The sequence below is a fragment of the Cervus canadensis genome, chromosome 24 (genome assembly GCF_019320065.1).
Source record: "Cervus canadensis isolate Bull #8, Minnesota chromosome 24, ASM1932006v1, whole genome shotgun sequence".
In the NCBI taxonomy this organism is placed as follows: Eukaryota; Metazoa; Chordata; class Mammalia; order Artiodactyla; family Cervidae; genus Cervus; species Cervus canadensis.
In genome coordinates this window covers 1,845,687-1,869,451 of record NC_057409.1, presented here as the reverse complement: position 1 = coordinate 1,869,451, position 23,765 = coordinate 1,845,687, and the positions used below count along the sequence as shown (strand labels likewise).

Here is a 23,765-nt window from a genome sequence, read left to right as displayed (position 1 = left end):
ACTCATGTCCATTGAGTCGGTGATGCCATCCAACCATCTCATCCTCTGTCGTCCCCTTCTCCCACCTTCAAACTGTCCCAGCATCAGGGTCTTTGCCAATCAGTCAGTTCTTCGCATCAGGTGGCCAAAGTATTGGAGTTTCAGCATCAGCATCAGTCCTTCCAATGAACACCCAGGACTGATCTCCTTTAGGATGGACTGGTTGGATCTCCTTGCAGTCCAAGGGACTCTCAAGAGTCTTCTCCAACACCACAGTTCAAAAGTGCCAATTCTTTGGCGCTCAGCTTTCTTTATAGTCCAACTCTCACATCCATACATGACCACTGGAAAAACCAAAGCTTTGACTTGACGGACCTTTGTTGGAAAAGTAATGTCTCTGCTTTTTAATATGCTGTCTAGGTTGCTCATAACTTTCCTTCCAAGGAGTAAGCGTCTTTTAATTTCATGGCTGCAGTCACCATCTGCAGTGGACATCATTTATTCTGGCAACAAGATGTTAGGAGAGAGAGTGAGCTTTTAAAAAAGAGTCACCTGTATTCAAATGCTGATTCTGCCGCTTACGGGCTACATGATCTTGAGAAAGTTCCTTAACCTCTTTAAGCCTCAGGTTTCCTGTGTGTAAAATGGGCATATACTAGAACTTTTCTCTTGGATTTCTTAAGAGGATTTGTTGTTGTTCAGTTGCTAATTTGAGTCCAACTCTTTGCAACCCCAAGAACTGCTGCATGCCAGCTTCCCTGTCCTTCACCATCTCCCAGAGTTTGCTCAGATTCACATCCATTTAGTCGGTGATGCTATCCAATCATCTCATCCTCTGTTGCCCCCTTCTCATTTTGCCTTCAATCCTTCCCTGCGTCAGGGTCTTTTCTTGATTATGCAGATTAAGTGAGAATAAGAAAGTAAACCCCACTGTAGGAGCCCAGTAAGTGTTTGCTATTCCTGAGCCAGGGGATTTCTAGGTCCAAGGAGATAGCAGCTAAGTCCTGTACATCAGAACCACCATGCCCATGAGCCTAGGGAAGGATCCATCTCCGAGGCTAACATTCAGCCCCAAAGCTTACTTGCCCCCCGGGGCTACCAAAATCACCTCCTTGCCCTTAGCCCAGAGCCGTGACCCCAGAGCACCCTGACTGTGTTAGTTCAGTTCAGTTCAGTCACTCAGTCGTGTCCAACTCTCTGTGACCCCATGGACTGCAGCACGCCAGGCCTCCCTGTCCATCACTAACTCCTGGAGCTTGCTCAAACCCATGTCCATTGAGTCAGTGATGCCATCCAACCATCTCATCCTCTGTCGTCCCCTTCTCCTCCCGCCTTCAATCTTTCCCAGCATCAGGGTCTTGTCTAGTCAAAAATACTTTTCCCTGGATTCTGGCCACTCATCCAGGGTCAGAGTCTGGAATGTCAAGTCCACTTTCTGAGCTTCCCCTGTCTGTCGGCATGGACCATCTGGTCCCCAGTTTAGGAAAAGTTGCCCAGGGTGCTCCTGGCGTGCCCCTGGGTGCCGTGGGCAGTGTGGTCTGCGTGCTGAAGTGGGCAGTGAGTCCGCCTGTCGGGCCGGGTGCTGCTCAAACCTGCTGGCGCACTGCAGTAAAACCGCCTTCGACTTAATATATGCTAATTAGATTTTAATGGGATTCAGATTTCCAACCGTAGTGCCGTGTTAGCCATGGCAAGTTATAATCATATCTAATTGGTAATTCTAACATAACAAATTTCTTGGATAAATTATTCTTAGTTAATAGTCCCCTAGGAACAACCTCAAAGCATGCGCTCACACACACACTCGCACACACACACACACACTCGCACACACACACACACACTCGCACACACACACACACTCACAGGCACATACACACTCACTCATATTTATATATTTTAGGGGAAATTGAGGGAAAAAAGGACAAGAAAGGAAGCAGGTGCCCAGTGAAGCAAAGCTGTTATTTCAAGCCTGGAATCCTGCAGGATCTCCCCCTGGAACCTCTCACAAAAGCCCTCTGTGTTGTTGGAACCCAGATCCATATCCTGAGCCCAGGAGGGTTCTGAGTGGGATCAGGGTCACTGCCTTTGAGAGTGGGTCCCCTTCTGGGTCCCCCGGGTAGACGGCTCTCATCCTGGGAGGCGGCAGAGGGCCACCAGGCTGGGACCTCAGCCCGCTTGGCACGGGGACCCAGCCCTCGGGGAGGCCTACTCTGGCTGCAGAAGCCTTCCTCCCTTCCTGTGAGACTGCTCAGCCTGGAACTCTTCCCTGGTACAGATTCCTGGGTCCCCAAAGAGGTGAAGGAGGCACCCACTGGGAGAGTTGATATTTCCTTTTCCAGGCAGATCACCGAGTGTCATTCCTGTAAAAAGGATGTAGGTGAGTCAACCCAGTTTCTGGTCCTCACGTCGCCGCTAAGCTTCTGTGACCCCAGGGCGAGGTGTTCAGGGCTTCTGTTTCCCAGCTGTAGTACAGGTTGATGTTTGAGACTCAGCATACCTTTCTGAAGGCTTCCCAGGTGGCGCTAGTGATCAAGAACCCGCCTGCCAATGCAGAAGGCATAAGAGATGCAGGCACGACCCCCGGGTTGGGAAGATCCCCTGGAGGAGGGCGTGGTGACCCACTCCAGCATTCTTGCCTGGAGAATGCCGTGGACAGGGGCCTGGCAGGCTACAGTCCATGGGGTCGCGACTTGTATACACCTGTCTGCTTTAGCTGGAAGGAGGTGGTTGTTTCTTTGGAGGGCGGGGAAGGGTCTGGAGGGCGTGCCTACCCCTCTGCTTTCTCCCTTTTCCATGAGCTGCTGTCTGTCCCCCGAGGCTGCCCCCGGCCATAGGAGATGGCGGTTCTCTGCTGAGTGCCCCCAGAGGACGCGAGGTGCGGGGGGAGGCTGTATCCTCCCGCTCAGCGTGAGGGGAGGGAGGTGTGCATGAAGAGGATGGAATTTCCAGCCAGGTCCCTGCTTATCCGCAGCTGTGTGATTCTGGGCCTGGCCTCCTCCCGCCCTGAGGCTCCTCCTTGCTCTGTTTATTAAACGAGCATGGAGCGCCTATCTTAGAAGGCTGTTGAGTGGACCAGTGACCCAGCCTTGTAAGGATCTGATCTGAGTTCCCTACTGTAAGTTCCTCTCCCTTTGTTCCCCCCCTTCTTCTTCACTCCCCTCTCCTTTGCTGGCATGATTTAAAGGCACAGAGTGACCTTGGGGGGAAGGACCACATGGTATCTTTTATCTATTACTAAAGGATGGAGATTAATGTTAGCATCTTGTGCCAAGTGAGTGATAATGACAGGTAATATTTATTGAGCACATACTACATGCCAGACAATTTTTTTCTAAGTACTTTATATGCGCTGTCTCATTCAGCCCCAAGAGCGGAGTACAGTTATGATCCTCATTCTAGAGAGAGGATCACAAAGACGTTTTTGTAAATAGCCTGAGGCCACACAGCTAGTCAACAGCTTTTAAAGACAAAATGTGAGCCCAGGAGAGTTTGACTCCAGAGCTCACTTCTTTAAACACCTGCCACAGAGTCCTGCCTCTGGACTGACCACCTTGAGATCCTTAGACTATTTAGGACAACCATCTGCCTTGGAGGAGCTTCCAGGGAGAAGGAAGGAAAAAAGGAATCCGCTGCGTTTCTGGTCTACACCTGACTATGTCCTGGGCTTCTCACCCAACGAGGCAGAGGACCTGGTGTTTCTATCCTAGGTCCAGATCTCAGGTCCAGGCCTTCATTTTCCTCTGCGACCTTCGGCAGGTTACGTAACCACTCTAAGCCTGTTTCCTTACTTGGAAAAGGAATCTGATGCTTCCTACACTGCAAGGTTGTTGTGAAGATCAAACGAGATGATGTGTGCGAAGTGCCTGGCACAGCCTTTAGCTGGTAGAGAAGATCTGGTACGTGGTAAATTCCTAAATATAGGATGTTGATATTTATGCAAATTCTTATGTGTGGAACTGTTGCTATTTAATCTGTTACGTGCATCCTGTAAGTGATGTGTGTGCATGTGTGCTAAGTTGCCTTGATCGTGTCTGACTCTTTTCAACCCTATGGACTATATAGCCTGCCAGGCTCCTCTGTCCATGTGATTTCCCAGACAAAAATACTGGAGTGGGATGTCATACCTCCCTCCAGGGGGTCTTCCCAACCCAGGGATTGAACCTGTTTCTCTTACGTCCCCTGCATTGATAGGAGAGTTCTTTGCCACTAGCGTCACCTTTACAGGGTCTAATTATCCCCGTTTTATAGTTGGAAAAGCTGAGTTCAGATGGCTTAATCCACTTGCCCAAGATGCCACAGTGGGAATGTCTTTAAGCTGCTGTCCGAGTCCTCAAAGACTTTCAACTCCAAAGCCTTTCAAAACCCTGGCTGTCATGGGGGAGGGACAGTCCCCGTGGTCAGAGAAGGAAGGTCTCTGGGGGAGGCCAAGTTTGAGGAGGTGAGCGTAGGGATGCGAGTTTAGGGAAGGGCTCTTCCAAAATGCTGTTTGTCTGGGCCCCTGGGGTCTCCAGATCCTCGGAGGAAGAGGCAGGAGGGAATGGGAGCCTGAGGTGGGGACCGCAGCCGCCGGGGGCAGATGAGAGGGGGCGGGGGGAGGCGGGGGAGGCGGGGGAGGCGGCCTCCACGAAGCTCAGCCCCAAGGCCAGGTGCAGCTGCCCGCCCGGGGCTCCGCTGTGTGTGCTGACATTCAGGCCTGTCGCTGGCGATCGGGCCCAATTGGAAAAAGTGCGTGTATGTTGCACATCCATTTCCTTCCACCCATCACTCAGGGCTGTCTTCCCTGGAGGAGACCAAGGGCGTAATCGCTGACATAATAGCTTAAGTGCTTTTGGAAAACTCCCCGCTCTGGGCTGGTCTGTGGCTCAGCTGTCCCCGATGGGTGTCAGGGCCAGTCTCTCTGTCTCTCTGTGTCTCTCTGTCTCTCTGACTCTCCTCTGTCTCTTGTTTCATTTCTGCCCACTCCTCCCTCATTCAGCCCTTAACCTCATTCTGTCTGGTTCATGATCTCTGTTTCACAGGAGGCCAGTTGGACTGGAGAGTTCGATTTTTCAGAATCACTCCCCGCAGGGACCCTCTTCTCTGTCCCACCACCCCCATCTCCAGATTCCTCCTGGACCCCCCTGTCTTTCTAGGATGTCCGATCCCAGGGTGGCCTGATGCCCAGGACCCTGAACGGCTCTTTGGCTGGCTCCCCCATCCCCTCCCATTCCCCTTCCTGCCCTGTCCAGGCCAGCCACATCCTTGGCTCCTCTCTCCGCTCTTTCTGGACTCCCCCCGCCCTCTTCCCCCTCCGCCCACCTTCTCGTCCCTCAGGACCATCCCTCTCTCCCTCTGCTTTCCACCAGCATCACCAGGGCTCCTGGGGAATCGGCCTCCATGCCGGCCTTCCTGTCTCTGCCTCCATCCCGGAAACGCACGGGTGAGCACCCAGCTTTAGGGGTCACTGCGGGCAGTCAGCTCTCCTTCAGGGGCAGAGCACAGAGACCCTTGTTTTGGGTTTTGTTTTCTCTGATCTGCATACACGTGAGCACTTTATCAAACCTGCAGCCTGTCTGGAGTCAGGATGACAACTCTGACCCAGGGTCCTCGTGTAGGAGCCACGGCTCACGGCTCCGCATCTCCCTTCCGACAGGGCAGCCCTGACCTCGGGTCGGAGGTGCTTGCTGGCACCACCCATGGTGGTAGCCCGTGGGGTGGGCAGGTCCCCAGATACGCTCCTGCCTGGCCAGGGTGGAAGCAGGAAGGGCGGTCTCTGGCACCACGAGGCGGGGCAGGGCAGAGGAGCCGTGTGACTTCACACCCCAAGGCTGAGAAGATGCTGACTCCAGACCTCGCTCCTCTCGCAGGCACGTGGGTGGAGAGGCCACCAGTTTCGCCTCCCTGGAACCTCCTCCCCGGAAGGGGCAGCTCTGGGAAAGTGTCATGGGCCCCCCCTTCCTGTGACCTAGTGATGAGGAACCCCAGCTGCCACGTTCTTGTTGATGAGCCCGGCTCCAAGGGCTAGGCTGACGGGAGGAGGAGGACTGACGCCCTGGCTGACGTGCTAGGAAGGGGGCTGGCCCCCTAGGGGCCCAGCAGGGGTCTCTACACCGACCGACAGCTGGACCCACTGACCTGGAGCCGTGCTGGGAAGGTGGCAGAATTGACTCTGATGCTCCTTCCTCTCCTTGAAGACCTGGCTGCCCGGTCACCACCTCCTGGAAGCCCCCCCGGACCTCCCCAGCCGGGACAGTCTTGCACCCTTTCTGTGACCTTGTTGCACACTTTCATGTTTTTGTTCTGACACTCGTCACGTGGCATTTCAGTTCCTCTTTCCCTGGAGTCTGTCGTTCTGCAGAGACTGGGTGCTCTTTCTGGCAGGATCTGCCCAGCTTGTCTTGGTGTTTCCCCTGCCTGGCGTACAGCCAGACCAGAGGGGTGTTCAGAGTCCATCAAATGAGTGAGTAACCAGGTAAACAAGTAAATGAAGGATCTGCCTCCCTGTCAGGCTGGGCTTGACGTCACCCGCCCCACCTTGCCTCCTTGCAGTCCTAGGTCGGACAGATCACCGTTTCCGGCCTGCTCAGGCCTTAGTGTCCTCACACTCAGAGCCCAGAGCAGATGGCTGCCCCGTCCCCTGCAGACGGCAGGCCTCCCAGATTACTCTCTCTGGGCGTGTCCCCTCCCACTTTATCTGGCTCATTCACTTGCTGCTGAGATGTTGATGCGTTTTAGGGGCCATGGAACCCAGCGCCAGAGCTGTTAATAGGGCAAAGCGATTCCAATTTCATGCCTACATGGGCTTCCCTCTATTAAGGTAAAAAGAAGGAACAAATCTTGTTTTATTCCTTCCAGAAAACAGGCAAAGCATTGTGCAACACTGGCTTAGGTAGGCTGGCTGGCCGGCAGCAGGAGCGGGGGCAGGGGGCCCGTGCGAGACAGAACAGGGCTTTGGGGAAGAAGGAAGTAGGTTGAGGAGGCAGGTGGCGCTGTGTGGTTGTTGCCACTGACCTGGCCTGGTTGTTGATGCTGACGGGTATGAGAGACCTTTCAACACTTGAAAATCAACTTCTTTACTGTTGCTCGCAAGATGCAGGCAGGCAAATACGTATTGTGTGAATGGATCATTTACTTGTCACACTTTTAAAAGAGAAATGAGGAGACATTTGGGCTTCCCAGTTGAAATGAGAGTATGTGACGTGGTGGATGGGAAACCAAGATGCTAAAATATCAAGTTCAGAGTGTGGGGCTGATGGAGACTGTGAACACAGCCCTACTTCTGCCTCCTGACCAGCATCCACACACTATGCCATACGGTTTTGCAATTCTCATCCAAAGGTGGAATCGGTTTCACCATCCCTTGAATCTAATAGCTCATGTTGGCCAAAAACAAAAAAACAGCAATGCAGTGGAAGTGACAGAGGGCCAGTTCCCCCAGGTCCGTGGGATGTGATAGATGTGGCCTGTGCCCCTATGGGCTTCACGTGTGGCTCAGTCAGTAAAGAATCTGCCTGCAGAGCAGGAGATGTGGGTTCCATCCCTGAGTCAGGAAGATCCCCTGGAGAAGGACATGGCAACCCACTCCAGTATTCTTGCCTGGGAAATCCCGTGGACAGAGGAACTGGTTCCTTCCGGAGGCTCAAGGGGAGAGTGTTTCCTCGCCTTTTCCGGCTTCGAGGTTGCCTGGATTCCTTGGCTCACGGCCCCTTCCCGGCATCACGACAATCTCTTGCTTCTGTCATCATAGGTCCTCCTACTTGCTGCTTTCTTGTCTCCCCCTTATAAGGAACCCCTTGTGATTGGACCCACTTGGATAATCCAGGACAATCTTCCCACCTCAGGATCCTTCAGTTAATCACATTGGCCAAAATCCCTTTTGTCACATAAGGTAACATATTCACAGGTCCTTGGGATTAGACTGTGAGCATCTTAGGAGACTCACAGATTTAGAAAACAAACTTATGGTTGCCAGGGGGACGGGATACTTAGGGGGTTTGGGATGGACGTGGACACACTGCTGTATTTAAAATGGATAACCACCAAGGACCTGCTGTACCGCGCGTGTCTTATGGCAGCATGGATGGGGGCCTCTGGGGGTGCGTGGATGCATTTGTATGTATGTCTGAGTCCCTTTAGTGTTCACCGGAAACTATCATAGCATTGTTAATCGGCTATACCCCAAGACAAAATAAAACGTTTATAAAAAATTTACAAAAGAACAAGAACGTCTCTGTGGGGGTATCGCTCTATGCTCCGTTCTCATCCTCCAGCCCTCTCCTCTGCCATGCAGATTCCGGAAGCTGTGTGTTCCAGAGGACTCCCCAAACTGCCTTGGGGTTTTCATGAGCCCCAAATAAATTTTTATTGTGTTAATCAAGTAAAATTCTGGGGTCAATGTGTTACTGCAGCCCAGCTTCTCCTGGCTGAATAACACGCTCTTCCAGGTCTCTCCTCAGTGACTCTCAAGTCTGGGCCGTGGCTCAGAGACACCACCCTCCCCCAGACACTCAGGCCTTCCCTCCAATAGCCGAATGTCACGGGGAACCGTCTAGTAGTTGAGTAAGAAGTTCTGGAACCTCTGCCGCTGACTTCGTGTGACCCTGATTGACGTTGGCCTCGGCCATGTGACTGACTTCAGCTGTAGAGTGTGGACACGATAGGCAGATGCCTTGACCGTACTTGCCTGGTTTGCATTTCTTGCCTTGAGCTTTGATGATCCACCGCAAGAGGATCAGCCACCACCTCTTTAGCCCGCGCCCCAGAGCAGACACCCAGCGAGGAGAGCCGAGTCCAACCCCAAGCCTGGAATCCAGCCCAGACGGCCTCTTGCCGGAAGCAGGGCTGCCCAGCTGAATCCAGACTGCCGTGCTGTGCTGATCATGTCTGACTCTGTGCCCCCATGGACTGTAGCCCACCAGGCTCCTCTGTCCATGGGGTTTTCCAGGCAAGAATGCTGCCGTGGGTTTCCATTTCCTCCTCCAGAATCCAGACCAGATCGGCCGAACCACTTCATCCTGAGCGTGAACATTGATACTAGTTTCTGCTATTTCATGCCTCTGTGATTCAGGTCGCTTTGTTAGGCAGCATCATTGTGGCAAGAGCTGACTATTACACCTGGCCCTGAGGGAGCGCAGGTTTCCTGAGTAAAGTCTCTGGCAACCTCCCACGCCTGGACTTGGATGAGACAAGGAGCTGCCCTTCCACCCCTCCTCCGGGAAAGAGCATGCCCTCTGCCACCGCCCCCCCAGTGCCTGTCCCAAGGCTGCACGCCGGGAGGTGCCCGTTGCTGCAATAGAACATGAAGAATTCAGAGCCACAGACGGAGGTGGGGAAAAGTGTTGTGTATTAATTGAACTGACCGAAGGAGCCAAGACACGGACAGAAAGAGACTAAGAACAAGACTGGAAATAGTTTAAAAAAGAAAGGAAAACCGGTCGCAGAGACGCCAGTGCCAGGTGGAGTGGAGGGTGCGCCTTCACGTCAGCTCCAGGACCACTGTCAGGGCGAGCACCAGGGTGAGCCGGACGCCAGCGGGGCCAGACGCGGAACCTGTGAGGGGGCAGCGTCAGGGCAGGGGCCCCGCGCCGCCTCTCTCGGGGGCATGGGCGGGGGGTGGGCCCTGGGGACCACGAAGCTCCGGAGGGCCCCAGACGAGAGTCTGCACTTCAGCGTTAGGTCGCGCTGGATTCCAGCCCCAGCCCTGCCGTCGGCCCCAGCTGACTGCGCGTGATCCCCTCCCTGTCCCAGGCCTGCTGGGCGGAGGCTGGGCTCCCTGGGGGCCCCCAGGTCCCTGCAGTGGGGACCAGGAGTGTGGGGGAAGGCATCGTGAAATGTGGGGTCAGCTCAGTGTGGGGAGGGGAGGGCTGCCGGCCTGGGAGGGGTATCCGGACCCCATGGGGTGGTTTCCAGGTCAGGGCCAGCCTGGGGATGGGGGCAGCATAAAGGGCCCAGCTGAGACATTGGTCTGCATGCCCAGCATCCTGCGAGGTGGTCAAGGGCCCCAGACCACAACCCCAGGGTCAGGGTTGAACACATCTTCTTGGGGTCATGGAAGCTGGGCTCCCGAAAAGACCTGGTCCGTGGAGATCCCTGCCAGCTGCTTAGGGATACTGGGTCCCCCTTAATGGCTTTAGTGCCCACTCCTGACCTTTGACCCAGACTCTGCCCAACTGGAGGACAATCACGTGCCTAAGTCCTGGGGGAGGGGCAGGGGCAGGCAAAGGGACCGTTTGGGGAACAGAGCTTTCACGCTGGAAGCTCCGAGGTTGGAGACTTACCATTGGAGTCTTCTGTTCCTCTTGGGATATTCGGGTTTTCTGTCGGGAAGAACAGAAAGAGAACTAGAGCACGGACGGCATTCAGACCTCGGCAAAGGAGGCCCCTTATCCAGCACCCGCTGAGCGTCACGTCACCACGCCTCTCAGGGCGGGCGCACGGCCTGTGCGGGCTGGGAGGTATTGGCCCCATTCTACAGATGGCGAGACTGAGGGAGGGGAAGCCGCTTGCCCAGAGTTGCCCCGTCACCGAGTGGGAAATCTGAGGTTTGAACCCAGGGCTCTTGAGCGCCAAAGCGGCTCTTGTTTCAACCGCAGCGCTCCAGGGCCTCACCGCGGGGCGCCTCTTTGGGGCAAATTTGGGGAACTCAGGCCCCTGCTGCTCCCACCTCCTTGGGACAAGCCCACTGGCCCTGGGTAGCCCTCCCGATCCCGTGGTCTGCACAGCCTACCAAACACGATGAGCCGGGTGTGCGTGTCGGTGGAGCCCAGCGGGTTCTGGGCCATGCAGCGGTACATGGAGCCGTTGAGCTCGGCCGGCACGCGCTCCAGCACCAGCTCCTTCCCGTCAAACTCGGCGCTGCCGTCCAGCAGGCGGCTCCCCACCCGCGTCCACGTGAACATGGGCTCCGGGAAGACCTCGTTCTGTTGGCCAGAGCAGGGAGGGCGGAGTCACAGAGCGGGAAGGGGCCAGAGGCAGGGCCTGGCGGGGCGCGGGTAACACATTCTCATCCCACGGTTGGGAGTGGCTGCCCGGAACCTTGGGAAGAAGAGGACTCCAGGGCTGAAAAGAAGGGCAAGGCCATGTGCCACGCGTGCTCTGAGCTGCAGATGGGCGGGCAAAGCCATGCACGCTCCCCGTGCGGTTCCTCGAGGAAGCTGACTCTGCCGTCACACAGGTTAGGAGACAGGCCTGCTGGCGGTGCTGGAGGGGAAGGGGGTTAAGGCTGGGCCCCGACCACCTCCCGCCCGCCTCTCAGGTGCTCAGAGGGAGGCTGACCTGAAACCCGTGGACCAGAATCCTCACGGTGTCCCCGACCCGGGCTCTGCTGGGCGTCATCATGATTTTGGGTCCTTTGGGGGCGACTGTGAAGGAGGAGAAGGCCGGGTCAGAGGGGACTCAGCAAAGAAAGGAGGGTCGGGGAAACGGAAGAGAAGGCTCCCGTCCACTGCACTCACTCACACACAGTTCCCGAGCCCCGGCCGAGAGCTGGGGGTTTCATGGCCCCCGGAACACACCCCGGCCCTGGTGGGGTCCACTCAGTGTGGGCAAAAGACCATCGCAAGCCGGTGTGATGAGGGGTCAGATCAGAGACGCCTGGGGGACAGGGGAGTCGGGGATGCCCCGGGGAGGTGCCGCCCGGAGATGACTCAGCTACAGACAGGCAGGAACCTGCTCCAGCAGCCAGTGCTGCCAGACACGCCAGCTCGTATGTGCGCTAAACGCCTGTGAGCTGCGGTCTTGCCAGGTCGTCCCCACTGTACAGTGGAGTTAACTGAGGCTCAGAGAGCGGAAGCAACTTGCCAAAGGTCACACAGTGAGGAAGCACCAGGGCCGAATGTCGGGTCTCATCATTCCTGCCCCAGAGCACTGTCTTCCAGGTTAATCTGACCCACGGTTTTTTTTTTCTGGAATCTCTGGGTTGGAGGTGAGTGGAAGGTAGCAAAATATGGGGGGAGCCGTCTCCCTCCTTGGGCCTGGCCTGTGTCCTGATTCTCTTCCTCATCTGGTATCAGTTTCAAGCCTTTTAACTACTCTGAACTTGGGAGACATGATGCCCCAGGGGAGACTATAGAATATCAGGGAAGGAAGAGCCACAGAGATCACTGGGTTCATCATCTCAGGTTTCAGATCGGGAAACCGCAGCCCAGGGGTTCAGTTCAGTTCAGTTCAGTTCAGTCGCTCAGTTTTGTCCAACTCTTTGCGACCCTATGGACTGCAGCACGCCAGGCCTCCCCGTCCATCACCAACTCCCGGAGTTTACTCAAAACTCATGTCCATTGCGTCGGTGATGCCATCCAACCATCTCATCCTCTGTCGTCCCATTCTCCTCCCACCTTCAATCTTTCCCTGCATCAGGGTCTTTTCAAATGAGTCAGCTCTTTGCATCAGGTGGCCAAAGAATTGGAGCTTCAGCTTCAGCATCAGTCCTTCCAGTGAATATTCAGGACTGATCTCCCTTAGGATGGACTGGTTGGATCTCCTTGCAGTCCAAGGGACTCTCGAGTGTCTTCTCCAACACCACAGTTCAAAAGCATCAATTCTTTGGCGCTCAGTTTCTTTATAGTCCAACTCTCACATCCGTACATGACCACTGGAAAAACCATAGCCCAGGGGTAACGAAGGGGTTTATCCAAGGTCACCACAGGGCCAGTTTCTCCTCCTGTGACTTCCACACCCAGCTTCTGTCTGCCAGATCCTTCCATCACTCACTCGTTCATCCAGCAAGGAATCACTGAGCCAGCTGCACGGCAGGGCTGGGGACACGGTGGTGACGGAGGCGTGCGCCTGCTGACACGGAGCTCACACTTTAGTAGGGGAGACACTCGACAGAAAGTCAGTACGTGAACGAGAACTTATCAGCATCATGGAGACTCGGACCAGTGGGGAGTCAGGGTCTGAGGGTCTCCTCCGAGGAGCTGCTCTGTCAGCTGAGAGGAAGCTCCTGGAAAGGGTTCCAGCTGGAGGGAACAGCCAGGCCGTGGCGCTGAGGTTGAAGGTCGGGGGTCATGGGCGTGTGGACTGGGCCAGACCCCGCAGGTTTCTGGGCCCGGGAGAGAGGTGGGGTTTAAGTCGGAGTGCCTCGCTCTGTGCCACTCTCTGCGAGCATCTCCAGGGCTGGCAGCAGGAGAAGAGCTTTGTCCCCAGGCTCTGGGGCTGGCCCAGGATCTCCTCATCGGCCCCACCAGCTCCTGAAACCTCTCTTTCCCAGTCAGAGCTCTCAGAGAAGAACTCAGAGCAGCTGGCGGATGTGAGTGATCTCCCAGGCACTGCCAATTTCATTCTCCGAGAATGACAGCAAAGGACTGTTAATTAAATCATGAGCAAGACATCTGAAGAGCCGCGTGGGGCGGAGAGACGCACAGGGGGAAGAGCTGGGGCCACGCCAGGGGACGGAAGGACGGGGCAGGCGGGGGCGGCTCCCACCGCTGCGTCCACCACGCGGGAGAGGAGTCCCTGTGCGCCCCTGGACCAGAACCTTCCCTGGCTCTTCCCAAATGCAGGATGGGAACAGCCACGGCAACCCTTGCCCGCCCACCGGGCTGGGCTGTTAGGAGTGCTGGGAGATGGTGTGGGTGTGAGGGCATTTGTCCAGCACATCCTGAGGGCCAGGCACTCGGTTAAGCACCTCAGGATGCATGATCTCATTTAAATCTCCCACCTCTCGCGGTTGTCCTCATGAGGCAATGAAGGCTTAGGGGAGTCAAGTCACTTTCTTGCCTTTTTCGGGAACTTTCAAGCGCTGTCAAGGTCCCTTTGCAGGCGAGGAGCTCTGCGGGGGACGGTCTGTCTCCTCTTCTTGTCCTGCGTGGGTGGCACTGTCCCGCTGCAGCCAGCAGGGGGCATAGAAGAGCCCCCGTCCCGGAGACGTGAGCAGGAGGAGCAGACAGCTCCTGGGTCAGAGTCCTAACTGCCCGCTTTTCTAAAGGCCCTGCCCACCCGCTTCAGGCCGGCCTGGGCCTCCTGGCCCCCAGGAGAGGGAGCTCACGTTTATCAGGCGCCTGACACGCACTAGACTCTGTTCTAGGACCGTCTGCCCCCCCCCCCCCGCCCCTTCCCATCCTGATGCTTACAGAGCAAGTTGCCATGAGACTCATTTTGCAGGTTATCTAACTGGCTCCCAGGAGGTCACACGGCAAAGGTGTGGTGGGAGCAGGACCCGAGGGTGCATCGGTCTTTAGAGGGGCGCTCAGAGCCCAGGGTGGAGGGGGAGCTGCCCGCACGTGGGCCGCCAGGCCCTCCCCTGCTGCCCTGAGCTCCTGTGGAACCAACCCTGAGGGGCACCGGGCGGGCAGGCGAGGGGCCTGCTCTGCCCTCAGACCTCCAGGCCTGACCTGGCAGCTGCCGGCCAGCGGGAGCCCTGGCGGCCGGCGGCCCCTCTGACCTGCCGCAGGAGCTGCTGGGAGGCCAGCTGCCACCACCCACCCCGTCCACTGCGCGCTGAGCCCCTTCAGCAGCTCCCGACAGGCCGGTCCTGGGCCCTCTCTCCTGCCCCTAGAACTCGCCACTGGAAGGACCCGCGGGAAGGCTCTGTGCCCCTGGGATTTCCCTCCTCAATTCCTGGACATGTGGAAAGAGTGGGAGTCTGGAGACCCAGGATTGAGGCCTGTCTTCCAGTCTCTGGTTACGTGACTTTGATGAGTCAGTTCAACTTGTTGGGCCTCAGTTTTCCCACCTGTAGATGGGGAGAACAGGCCACTATCCCACTCTTTGAGAAACTGTTCTGAAAATGACAGTGAGGGGGAGAGACGAGACAGAAATGTGAAATGGTGTGCGGCTGCTCAGGGGCTTACGGAAGATCCTGATCTTATGACGTCTCTCTCCGCTCCCTCAGCGTTGTGCTGCGAGAATAGCCCTGTGAAATCTCATGGAAGAGCTCTTCCAGGCCCTACAACTGTGGGAATTTCGGGTCTTCACGAAGACAGTCATCTACCCACTCACCCACCTACTCATCCGCCCACTTATCCATCCATCCATCCACCCGTCCATCCTCCCAAGCATTCATTCTATCCATCCATCCGTCCAAGCATTCATTCTATTCATCCATCCATTCACTCATCCATCCTTCCAAGCATTCATTCTATTCATCCATCCATCCCTCCATCCTTCCAAGCATTCATTCTATCCATTCGTCCATCCACCCATCTATCCTTCCAAGCACTCATTCTATCCATCCATCCATCCACCCATCACTTCATCATGTTATTCATCCCTTCACCATGTCCCCTGTGCATCCATTTATCCATCCATCATCTGTTCAGATACCTACCCATAAACCTGCTAATCCGCTCACCCACCCGTTCATTCATTCATCCGCTGTATCTAGCTCTTTATTGGACACCTGACCTGTATCGGCCACTATGCCGGGCAGTGTTGGGGACACAGTAATGAATAGCAGAGGGGCCTGTATTTACCGAGTACTTACTCTGTCACTGCGGTAAGCACTTCAGATGCCCTGCCTTGTTTAATCCTCACTTAGCCCCGTACTATGTGAATAAGACCCTGTCCGCATACAACTTAAATTCTAGTGGAAGATCCAGGCAATAAGAAAATATATCACATACTTGTGTTTGTGCACACTCAGTCATGTCTGTCTCTTTGCAACCCTATGGACTGTAGCCCGCCAGGCTCCTCTGTCCATGGGATTCTCCAGGCAAGAACACTGGAGTGGGTGGCCATTTCCTGCGCCAGGGGATCTTCTCTACCCAAGGATGATCCCCCCTCATCTCTTGCATCTCCTTGCACTGGTAAGCGGATTCTTTTTACCACTGAGCCACCTGGGAAGCCTCTCATACACTTGCAGATGGAGATAAACGCAATGCCAGCAAACAAAGCCAGGGAAGGAGTTCAAGGAGGGGGGCGGTGGGCAAGAGGAGGCGGGAAAGAGTGTTCAGGTGAAGAGCCTTTGGGTAGAAAATGTGAGCAGGGGCCTGAATGGAGGAGGGATTGAGGTTATCTGGGGTCAGGCTATTCCAGGCAGAAAGGAAGGACAGTGCAAAGTCATGGCGGTGGGCCTGAGCTGGGCGTGTTCGAGGAAGGATGAGCAGAACCCTGTGGCTGGAGCAGATGGAGCAGAGGAGAGCGTGAAGGATGAGCTCCGTGGGGTGCAGGTCTACACGCGAGGCAGTCTGTTTTGGGTTGCTTTGTTTGGCTTTCATGTATTCTTAAATTGTGATGAAGCTCACAGAAGGGAAATGCGCTGTTCTTAAGAACACTATTTGACAAACCCTACTAAACGTGAACAGCTGTGTAAGCACTCTCCCAGTCAAATTTGAGAACGTTCCCATCCCCCTCAAGGTCCCCTGAGACTTCCTCCCAGTCAGTTTCCACGGCCCACAGGTGAACGCCGCTCTGCTGTCCGCGCTCAGAGGTTGGTTCACGTCCCAGCGGTCCGTGTGAGTGGAGCCGGGCTGTGTGTGCTCTGCTGTCCGTCTGCACTCAGCACGGCGTTTCTGAGCGTCGTGCATGTTGTTGGCCTATTAGGAGTTATTCTTCTGTATGCATGAGAAGTGATTTGTTATATGAAGGTGTCACAGCTTTCATCATCCGTTTTCCTAGTTGCATGTTTTTCTTTCTTTTACAGTTTTTGCTGTTGTTATGGGTAAAGCTGCTGTGAACATCCAAGGCTTTGTGTGTGTTTAGTCGTGGGTGACTCTTTGAGCCCCCATGGACTGTAGCCTTCCGTCCGTGGGATTCTCCAGGCCAGAATGCTGGAGTGGGCTGCCGTTTAACCCTCCATGGGATCTTCCACCCGGGGGTCACACCCACGTCTCCTGCAAGTCCTGCACTGGCGTGTGGATTCTTCACCACCCGCACCGCCTGGGAAGCCCCCAGTCTTCGTGGACGTCTGTTTTCATTTTTCTTGGGTAAGTATTTATGAGTGAAATTGCTGGGTCATAGGGTAGAGAGGAGTATTCTTATCTTTGTAAGAAACTAGCAGTTTGCTGTTTCACACACCCCGCCCCGTATGAAGGCTCTTATTATTCCAGTCCTTGCCAACATCTGGTGATGTCCATCTTTCTGTTGCAGGCATTTTAGTCGTTGTGAAGCGGTATCTCACTTAGGTTTTAGTCTTTATGTCCTTAATGATGTTATTTATATACCTTTTATATGCGGATTGGCCATCTGTATATCCTCTCTTTAGAAGTGTGTCGTTATTGATCTGCAGTGGTCCTTTGTATGTTCAGGATACAGATCCCTCACCATATATGTCTCGGGAGTATTTTCTCTCGGTTTGTAGTTTGCTTTTTCATCTCACCCCATTTCATTTTCTTAAAAGTGTCTTCAGAGGACCAGAAGGTTTGAATTTTGATTAAGTCCAATTCACCAATTTTCAAATTTGCATTTAGTACTTTTTGTGACCTTTGTAAGAAATCCTTGCCCACCTCAGTGTCACAAAGATATATTCCTGTGTTTTGCCCTAGAAGTTTTTATGATGCTGGGTTTTACGTTTGGGTCTGTGACTCATCTCAGATTAATTGTGTGTATGCAAGGTAGGGGTCAGGTTCATTTTTTCCTTAAATGTATCCAGTAGTTCCAGGCCCATGTGTTAAGAAGAGTTCTGTCTTCCCACTGAACAGCCTGGGTGGGGGGAAACCTTTCTCAAAAATCCATTGACTGTATGTGGGTCTATTTCTGGAGTGTCTTTGTTCTATCAATCTGTCTACCGCCGTAGGGTTTGGGGTGGGTGTGTACGTGGATTTATGTTTTAGATCAGCCAGGGTGGAGAGTAGAAAAGGACAGGAGCAGGAGCAGGAAGGCCAGTTCGGGGCTGCTGCGTTGACCCAGCGTGAGCTGCCGGTGCTTAGACTGGGAGGCTGGAGAGGAGACCCCGAGGCAGGTGGTGGTGGGACAGATGCTGAGGCGGAGCTGCCCGGGCGCTCGGTGAAGGAGCCACCCGCAGTGCAGGCGACCCCGGTTCAGTCCCGGGGTCGGGAAGATCCGCTGGAGAAGGGATAGGCTTCCCACTCCAGTATTCTGGCCTGGAGAATTCCATGGACTGTATAATCCATGAGGGTCGCAAAGAGTCGGACACGACGGAGTGACTTTCACTTTCAAGGATGGCTCAGCTGTGGGGCAGGAGAAAAGTGGGGGAAAGTGGGTGACTCCAGGCGTTCCAGTTCGATCAATGGGAAGAAGGTAGTTGCCGTCTGCTGACACGGGCTCTAGGACCACCAGGCATCTGTCTTCTTGGGGCAGTGGCATCTGAGCTGAGGGGCATCCTGGCAGGGGGAATACCTAGAGTCCATAGGTCACAGTCGGACACGATTGAGGCAACTTGGCACGCGCACACACACACACAAAGGGAAACACGGGAGGCGCGCCCCACCCTCGCTCGCCTGACCTTTGGAGCCCTGAGCAGGTGATGGGAACGTGTGCCCTGAGCTCACCTCCTGCGGCGCGCTTTCTCACCGCATGGCCAGAGGGCAGGGTGCCTTGACGGTGTGACATGCAGACCCTCACTCAGGACCCCCCGGCTCACACCACCGTCCTGGCCAAAGCCACTGGCTCCCTGGCTCCTCACCTCAGCCCCACCGGTGAGCAGCAGGGGGCAGTGGTTAAGAGCATGGGCTCTGGGGTCAGACCTGGCTGGGTGGCCCAAGGAGAACTGCTCTAAGCCTGGGTCCCCTCACTTATAAAATAGGGATATTGATGGCATCTCTCAGCTGCCTCTTAGGGTCCCTGCAAGGAGATCTTGTGGGGAAAGCATCTGGAACAGAGCCTGGCTCCAGGGTGCACCCCACACGTACACGAGGTTACAATCGCTTCCCCCACTCAGCAGGTCAGAAAACGAGGCTCAGAGTCCTAAGAAGCCTGAGACCCTCCCAGCTGACCATAGTTGAGATGAGACAGGAAGCCAGCCTGAGGGTCCCTTCCCCTGGGTGGCCCTGCTGGGTCCCCTGTCCCCTGTGGACACACACGTGTCCGTCGTGTCCACTCACGGCCTGTGAGAGGGCCTTTCTCTTGCTCTGGTGAGGACGACTGGGGGTGCGTGTCAAGGTGGCTCCACTTGGAGGGAGGAACCGTCTGGAACCTAGGGCCGGGCAGGCAAGCGCTCTAACATGGCTTGGGACGGGCGTCGGGAAGACGGCTCAGCGCCGCTCCATCCCAGGGAGCGGGGAACTGCAAGCTCCCCATTCCAGCTGCTCAGAAGCCTCATCTGCTCTCATCTTCCTCATTCTCTGGGGTGGGGTGGGGGCAGGGAGCCCTCTCGTGGGGAGCCAAGGCTTCGGCGAGAGAGGCCAGGGGTGGCCTTCACAGATCAAGCCTCCTGATGAGCGGTTGAGGCTGCTCTGACTCCCAGCCTGGAAGTAGACTGTATCCCGCGGACAGGAAGGCTCAAATGCAAGGAAGCACTCTGGGAAGGATGGAGGGTCCAGAGAAACGGGGGGCGGGGCTGCCTGGCAAAGTGGGGAGGCTGGGAGAGGGGTCTGGGCACGCTCTGCGTGGGAGCGACCCTGGCGCCCAACACAGGGCCTGCCCACAGGGGGTGCTCGCCGAGTTTCCCTGGTGTGATGAGCAAATGTACCCACGGGGCAGGCGCCGTGACAGCAGATGCCCCGAAGCAGCTCAGCGAGTGGCGGCTAGGGGCAAAACCGAGCCACGCTGGAGCCCTTGGACCCCTGCCCTACTCACCGCAGACAACGTACTTCACCTCCCCGGGTCTCAGGTGCCTCCTCTGTGCTGTGAGACACTGCTAGCCCTAACCTCATTGAGTGACGGTGAGGGTTAACAGTCAGGGTATCCGCTGGGTTCCTACGAGGAAAGCGATGGTCTGTGGTATACGGTAGGTGTTCAGTAAATGCTAGTTAGCCCTTATGATCATTTTCTGTGTGGGCCAGCGGCCTCTGGGAATCAAAGAGACCTTTTCATGGGTCCTCAGAGAACTAACCCACAGCCAGCAAGTGTGTCCCATCCTGGGGCTGGTAGGTTCAGTGGCTGGCGTGGGGGGACGTGGAGAAGGCACCAACAGAATGTCTGGAAATTCCAGCTCTGCTGCTTGTAAGTTGGTGACTCAAAGGAAGGGATCCCACCAAAGTGAGGCTCAGTTTTGCTCACCTGTAAAATGGGGCTGCATGGTAAACCGCTTGTGAAGAGTGAGTGAGAGGACCCTGGCATATGTTCCTGGCACATATTAGGTGTATATGTACATGAAATCCTTTCTCTTGGTGTCTGGTGCAGAGTTGGTGCTGGGTTTTCTGGTGGGCTAGCTGAAAACAGAGATGCCCTTTGGACGCCCCCCGCCGCTGGGGTCTCAGCCGTCATCAGTCACTGTTCTCTGTCCTTGGTCGTGGGGGGGGCAGTCTGGGCTGGGGGCTGCGGATGTTTCCAGGCAACTGCTCACCCCTGGGGGAGCTGCAGGGACAAGCCCAGGCACCTTGGCTATGAGCTGAGCTGCCGGGTGCTGAAAGTCAAGGTCCAGAGTGTTGCGGGCAGAGGGGACCAGTACAGGGTCACTGAGGCCATCTCCCTGCCCTACCCCACCCCAGTTAATACAAACGCTGGCTCGAAGAGTCCCATAGGTCTAGAGAAGATTCCACATGTCCCTTCTCCCTGCCTCTACTCAGCTGGGAGACGGATAAAGGGACACGGGTCAGATCATAGGGAGCTGCTCTGGGAACAGGCTGAGTTGGTGCTTTGCAGGAAGAGGAAGCAGGTCCTGGTTGGGGACTGGATTCTCAGGCTGAGCTGACCCTGGGCATCCAGTTCCCTGGTTGAGCCACTTCCCATATCCCTGCAGGTGGCAGGGTTTCCATGGTGCTCAGCCAGGGCGGTGCCCTCCCACATCCGGTACGTTCCTCTCACCCCGTGCTGGCCAAGCTTCCATAACTGCTGGTAGTCCTGACCCCGATCCGACCAGCTTCCGACCTGCCACGCTCACGATCCGTGCCTAGTGACTCTTCCCTGGGCTCGTGGGTCTCTTATTCAGTTGAGAAACGCCCCCGTCACCTCCGTGTCCTCATCTTTCCCTGACCTGACTCAGCAACCCTGTCTTACGAGTCCCACTCACGCAGCAAACTTCCTTGGGACTGGCACGTTCCACCCATCTTCAACCTTGGAAACCTCCCGTGTTTCTGACACTGATCTAGCAAACTTCCGAGACTTCCATATTCCTGATCGTGTTGGACCAGACTCCCCAGACCTCCCCATTGCCTCCCATGTCCTCCAACCCAGCTCAGCAAACCTCCCAAAGAGCCTGACCCTGACCTCCGTGCCCGATCCGAACCCCAGCTTGCTCCATCTTCTCCCCGTCTCCGGGTCCAAGGCTCCCCACCGCCCAGCTCTGCAGGGAGCGGGGAGCTGCAGAGGGGCTCCCAGCGGGCCTCACCCAGCGTGACTTCGGCCTGCATGGGCATCGACAGCGCCGGATGCTTGACCTCGCAGCTGAAGAGGGCCTCGTTGTCGGTCTGTGGGTTGAGCGTCCAGGTGAGCAGGGCGCGCACCTCCACCGTGCCGTCGCCGCCCGGGCTGTGGCTGTGCCGCAGGAAGTAGACGGGCTCGGAGCCGTGCACCCAGTGGGGGAACTCGCGGCTCACCACCGTCTCGGGGATGTTCTCGGTGGTCGGCTGGATGATGCTGCTGGGGTCCGGGGTCAGGCTGCGGGAGGGGCGCTCCGTGGAGGGACGCCCGCCCCGGTTCTCAGCGTCCAGCAGGGACAGCGACCTCTGCATCTTGGTGTCGTCAAGGTCACGGTGCAGGAGGCTGCGGAAGGGCCTGCTGTCCTGCAGGGGACCAGAGCTGGCCGCCGGCGGCTCCGACAGGGGCACTGCATCGATGGGTTCCCCGTCTCGCTTGAAATAAACCTGAAATCGCAAGGAGGGTGGGCGGAAAGATTTGGCGCCAGCAACCGGGACCTCCCAAGGGGCTCTCAGAGGAACTGGCCGCAGGAGGTCCCTCCTGCTCCTCGTAGCCTTCTGGATGGACCCCTAGTGCTCTGAGGCAACTCGGGTCAACGGGGACACGCAGGCTCTGGTGGCAGAGGCTGAGCCTATGAGCTTCTCTGAGCCTCAGTTTCCTTACTTGGAATACTGGGGCTTCCCCGGTGGCTCAGCGGCCGAGAATCCACCTGCAATGCAGGAGTCACAGGAGACACAGGTTCAAGCCCTGGGTCTGGAAGATCCCCTGGAGGAGGACATGGCAACCCACTCCAGTATTCTTTTCTGGAGAATTCTATGGATGGAGGAGCCTGGCGGGCTATGGTCCATGGGGTCGCACAGGGTCTGAAGCAACTTAGCACGCATGCCCACAGAGGGAATACGAACACCTACTTCCTTGGATGCTCAGAAACAGTGTGCAAAAACAAGACCCTGGACACAGCCCTGGCAGCCCTCCCCCAACCCCAGGCTGCAAGGGGGTGGTCCCTGCCCACCTGGAGAGAGCGGGGCAAGGAGGAGGGGAGCACCAGAGAGTAGATGAGAAGTCAGAAGGCGGAGGAGGGGTGTGTGTGCGCGTGTGCGTGCGTGCGCACATCTTGGCGGTGTTAGAGATGGAAGGCAGGAAACAGCTGTGTGTGTGGGAGGGCGCTAGGTGCAGGATGGGGTGAAAGCCGGCATCTTCTCGCTTTCTCTGCTAATAGGGACTTCGAGTTTTGAGAGGCAGCATTTAATTTAATTTGCTGTCTTTTTATTTTGGTACATACGCCCAGAGGCCTGTGGGGATTGGGTGTATTTCTTTTTTAATAAATCAGATAAATAAATCGATGGGAGACAGGGAGAGGGGAGGCCAGGCAACAGCTCTGGGGACGCTGATGCTGGTGGGGAAAGGGAGATGGAGGCCGCGGGGAGGAGGGTGTGGGAGGGTGCACGAAATGCGGGGCGCGCAGAGACTGTCAGCGTTTATAGCTCCGACGAAGAATCTCTTATGCACATAATAGCCTGCTTTGGGGTTTTTCTTTCTTTCCCTTTTTTTTTGAAAAGTGCTTCAAAAGCAGGTTTGTAATTTATATCAAAGAATTCTTTCAAGTTCTGACGTCCCAGCCAAACATAAGGTGCCTGGAATGCGGGGAGATGAGGATCTCGTATATATTTGAATTTAGTATTGCTGTGTCTTAAATGGTAGGAGCCAGCGGGCTGGGGCGGGGGTGGGGGGCAGGGGGAGGGCTTCCGGCAGCCTTGGGACTGTGAGTAGAATTTGTGTGTGTGTGTGTGTGCTGAGCGAAAAAGGAGTTTTTCTTTGGGGAAAAAGACCAGCTTGTCTCACTGTAGGGAGGCCAGCCCTCCTCATGGGCTCCAAAGGGGAAACCTTGGGGCCGTGTCCTGCCCTCACCGGTTGCTACTTGGAGGCTGCTTGGGTCTGTGTCCTTGGGGCTGTACGGTCAGGGGGCAGGCCCTTACTGCAGGCGCGCTCTGCACCCCTCCGCGGCCCGCTTGCCCTGCGCACCTGCTGATTGCCCTGTTCCCGTTCTCTTCACACCTGATTACTCCTGTCCCGTCCTGGGCAGCTGGGTCTCCCTGGGCCACGGCCTGGGGTGAACTGGCCCAGGCCCCAAGATCACCCCCACGGGTCCTCCCGGTGAGACAGTCGAGGGTCTGGAAGGAGAACCGCCTCCCCACCTGGAACTCTACGCTCCTGCCCGTGGCCCCACTCTACGCTCAGTCGTGGCCAACTCTGTGACCCCGTGGACGGCAGCCCGCCAGGCTCCTCTGTCTGTGGGGACTCTCCGGGCAAGAATAAGGAGTGGGTTGCCGTGCCCTCCTCCAGGGGATCTCCCCAACACGGATCAAAGCCACGTCCCCTGTGACTCCTGCATTGCAGGTGGATTCTTTACCAGCTGAGCCGTCAGGGGAGTTTGCAGCGAGCCCTAAGCG

The 23,765-nt window shown here is 56.1% G+C and overlaps 1 protein-coding gene across 1 annotated transcript in view; it reads right to left on the bottom strand.

Annotated features, from left to right (window-relative positions):
- Positions 1-9,287: 9,287 nt before the first annotated feature.
- IGSF21 (immunoglobin superfamily member 21) overlaps positions 9,288-23,765 on the bottom strand; it is a 270,374-nt gene continuing 255,896 nt past the window's right edge. Inside the window, exons 6-10 of the mRNA XM_043445770.1 lie at positions 21,287-21,761; positions 11,236-11,321; positions 10,688-10,880; positions 10,239-10,277; positions 9,288-9,510 (exon numbers count right to left, since the gene is read on the bottom strand). Coding sequence (XP_043301705.1) covers positions 9,437-9,510; positions 10,239-10,277; positions 10,688-10,880; positions 11,236-11,321; positions 21,287-21,761 — 867 coding nt within the window. The 3' untranslated portion in view covers positions 9,288-9,436. The remainder of the gene's footprint in view (positions 9,511-10,238; positions 10,278-10,687; positions 10,881-11,235; positions 11,322-21,286; positions 21,762-23,765) is intronic.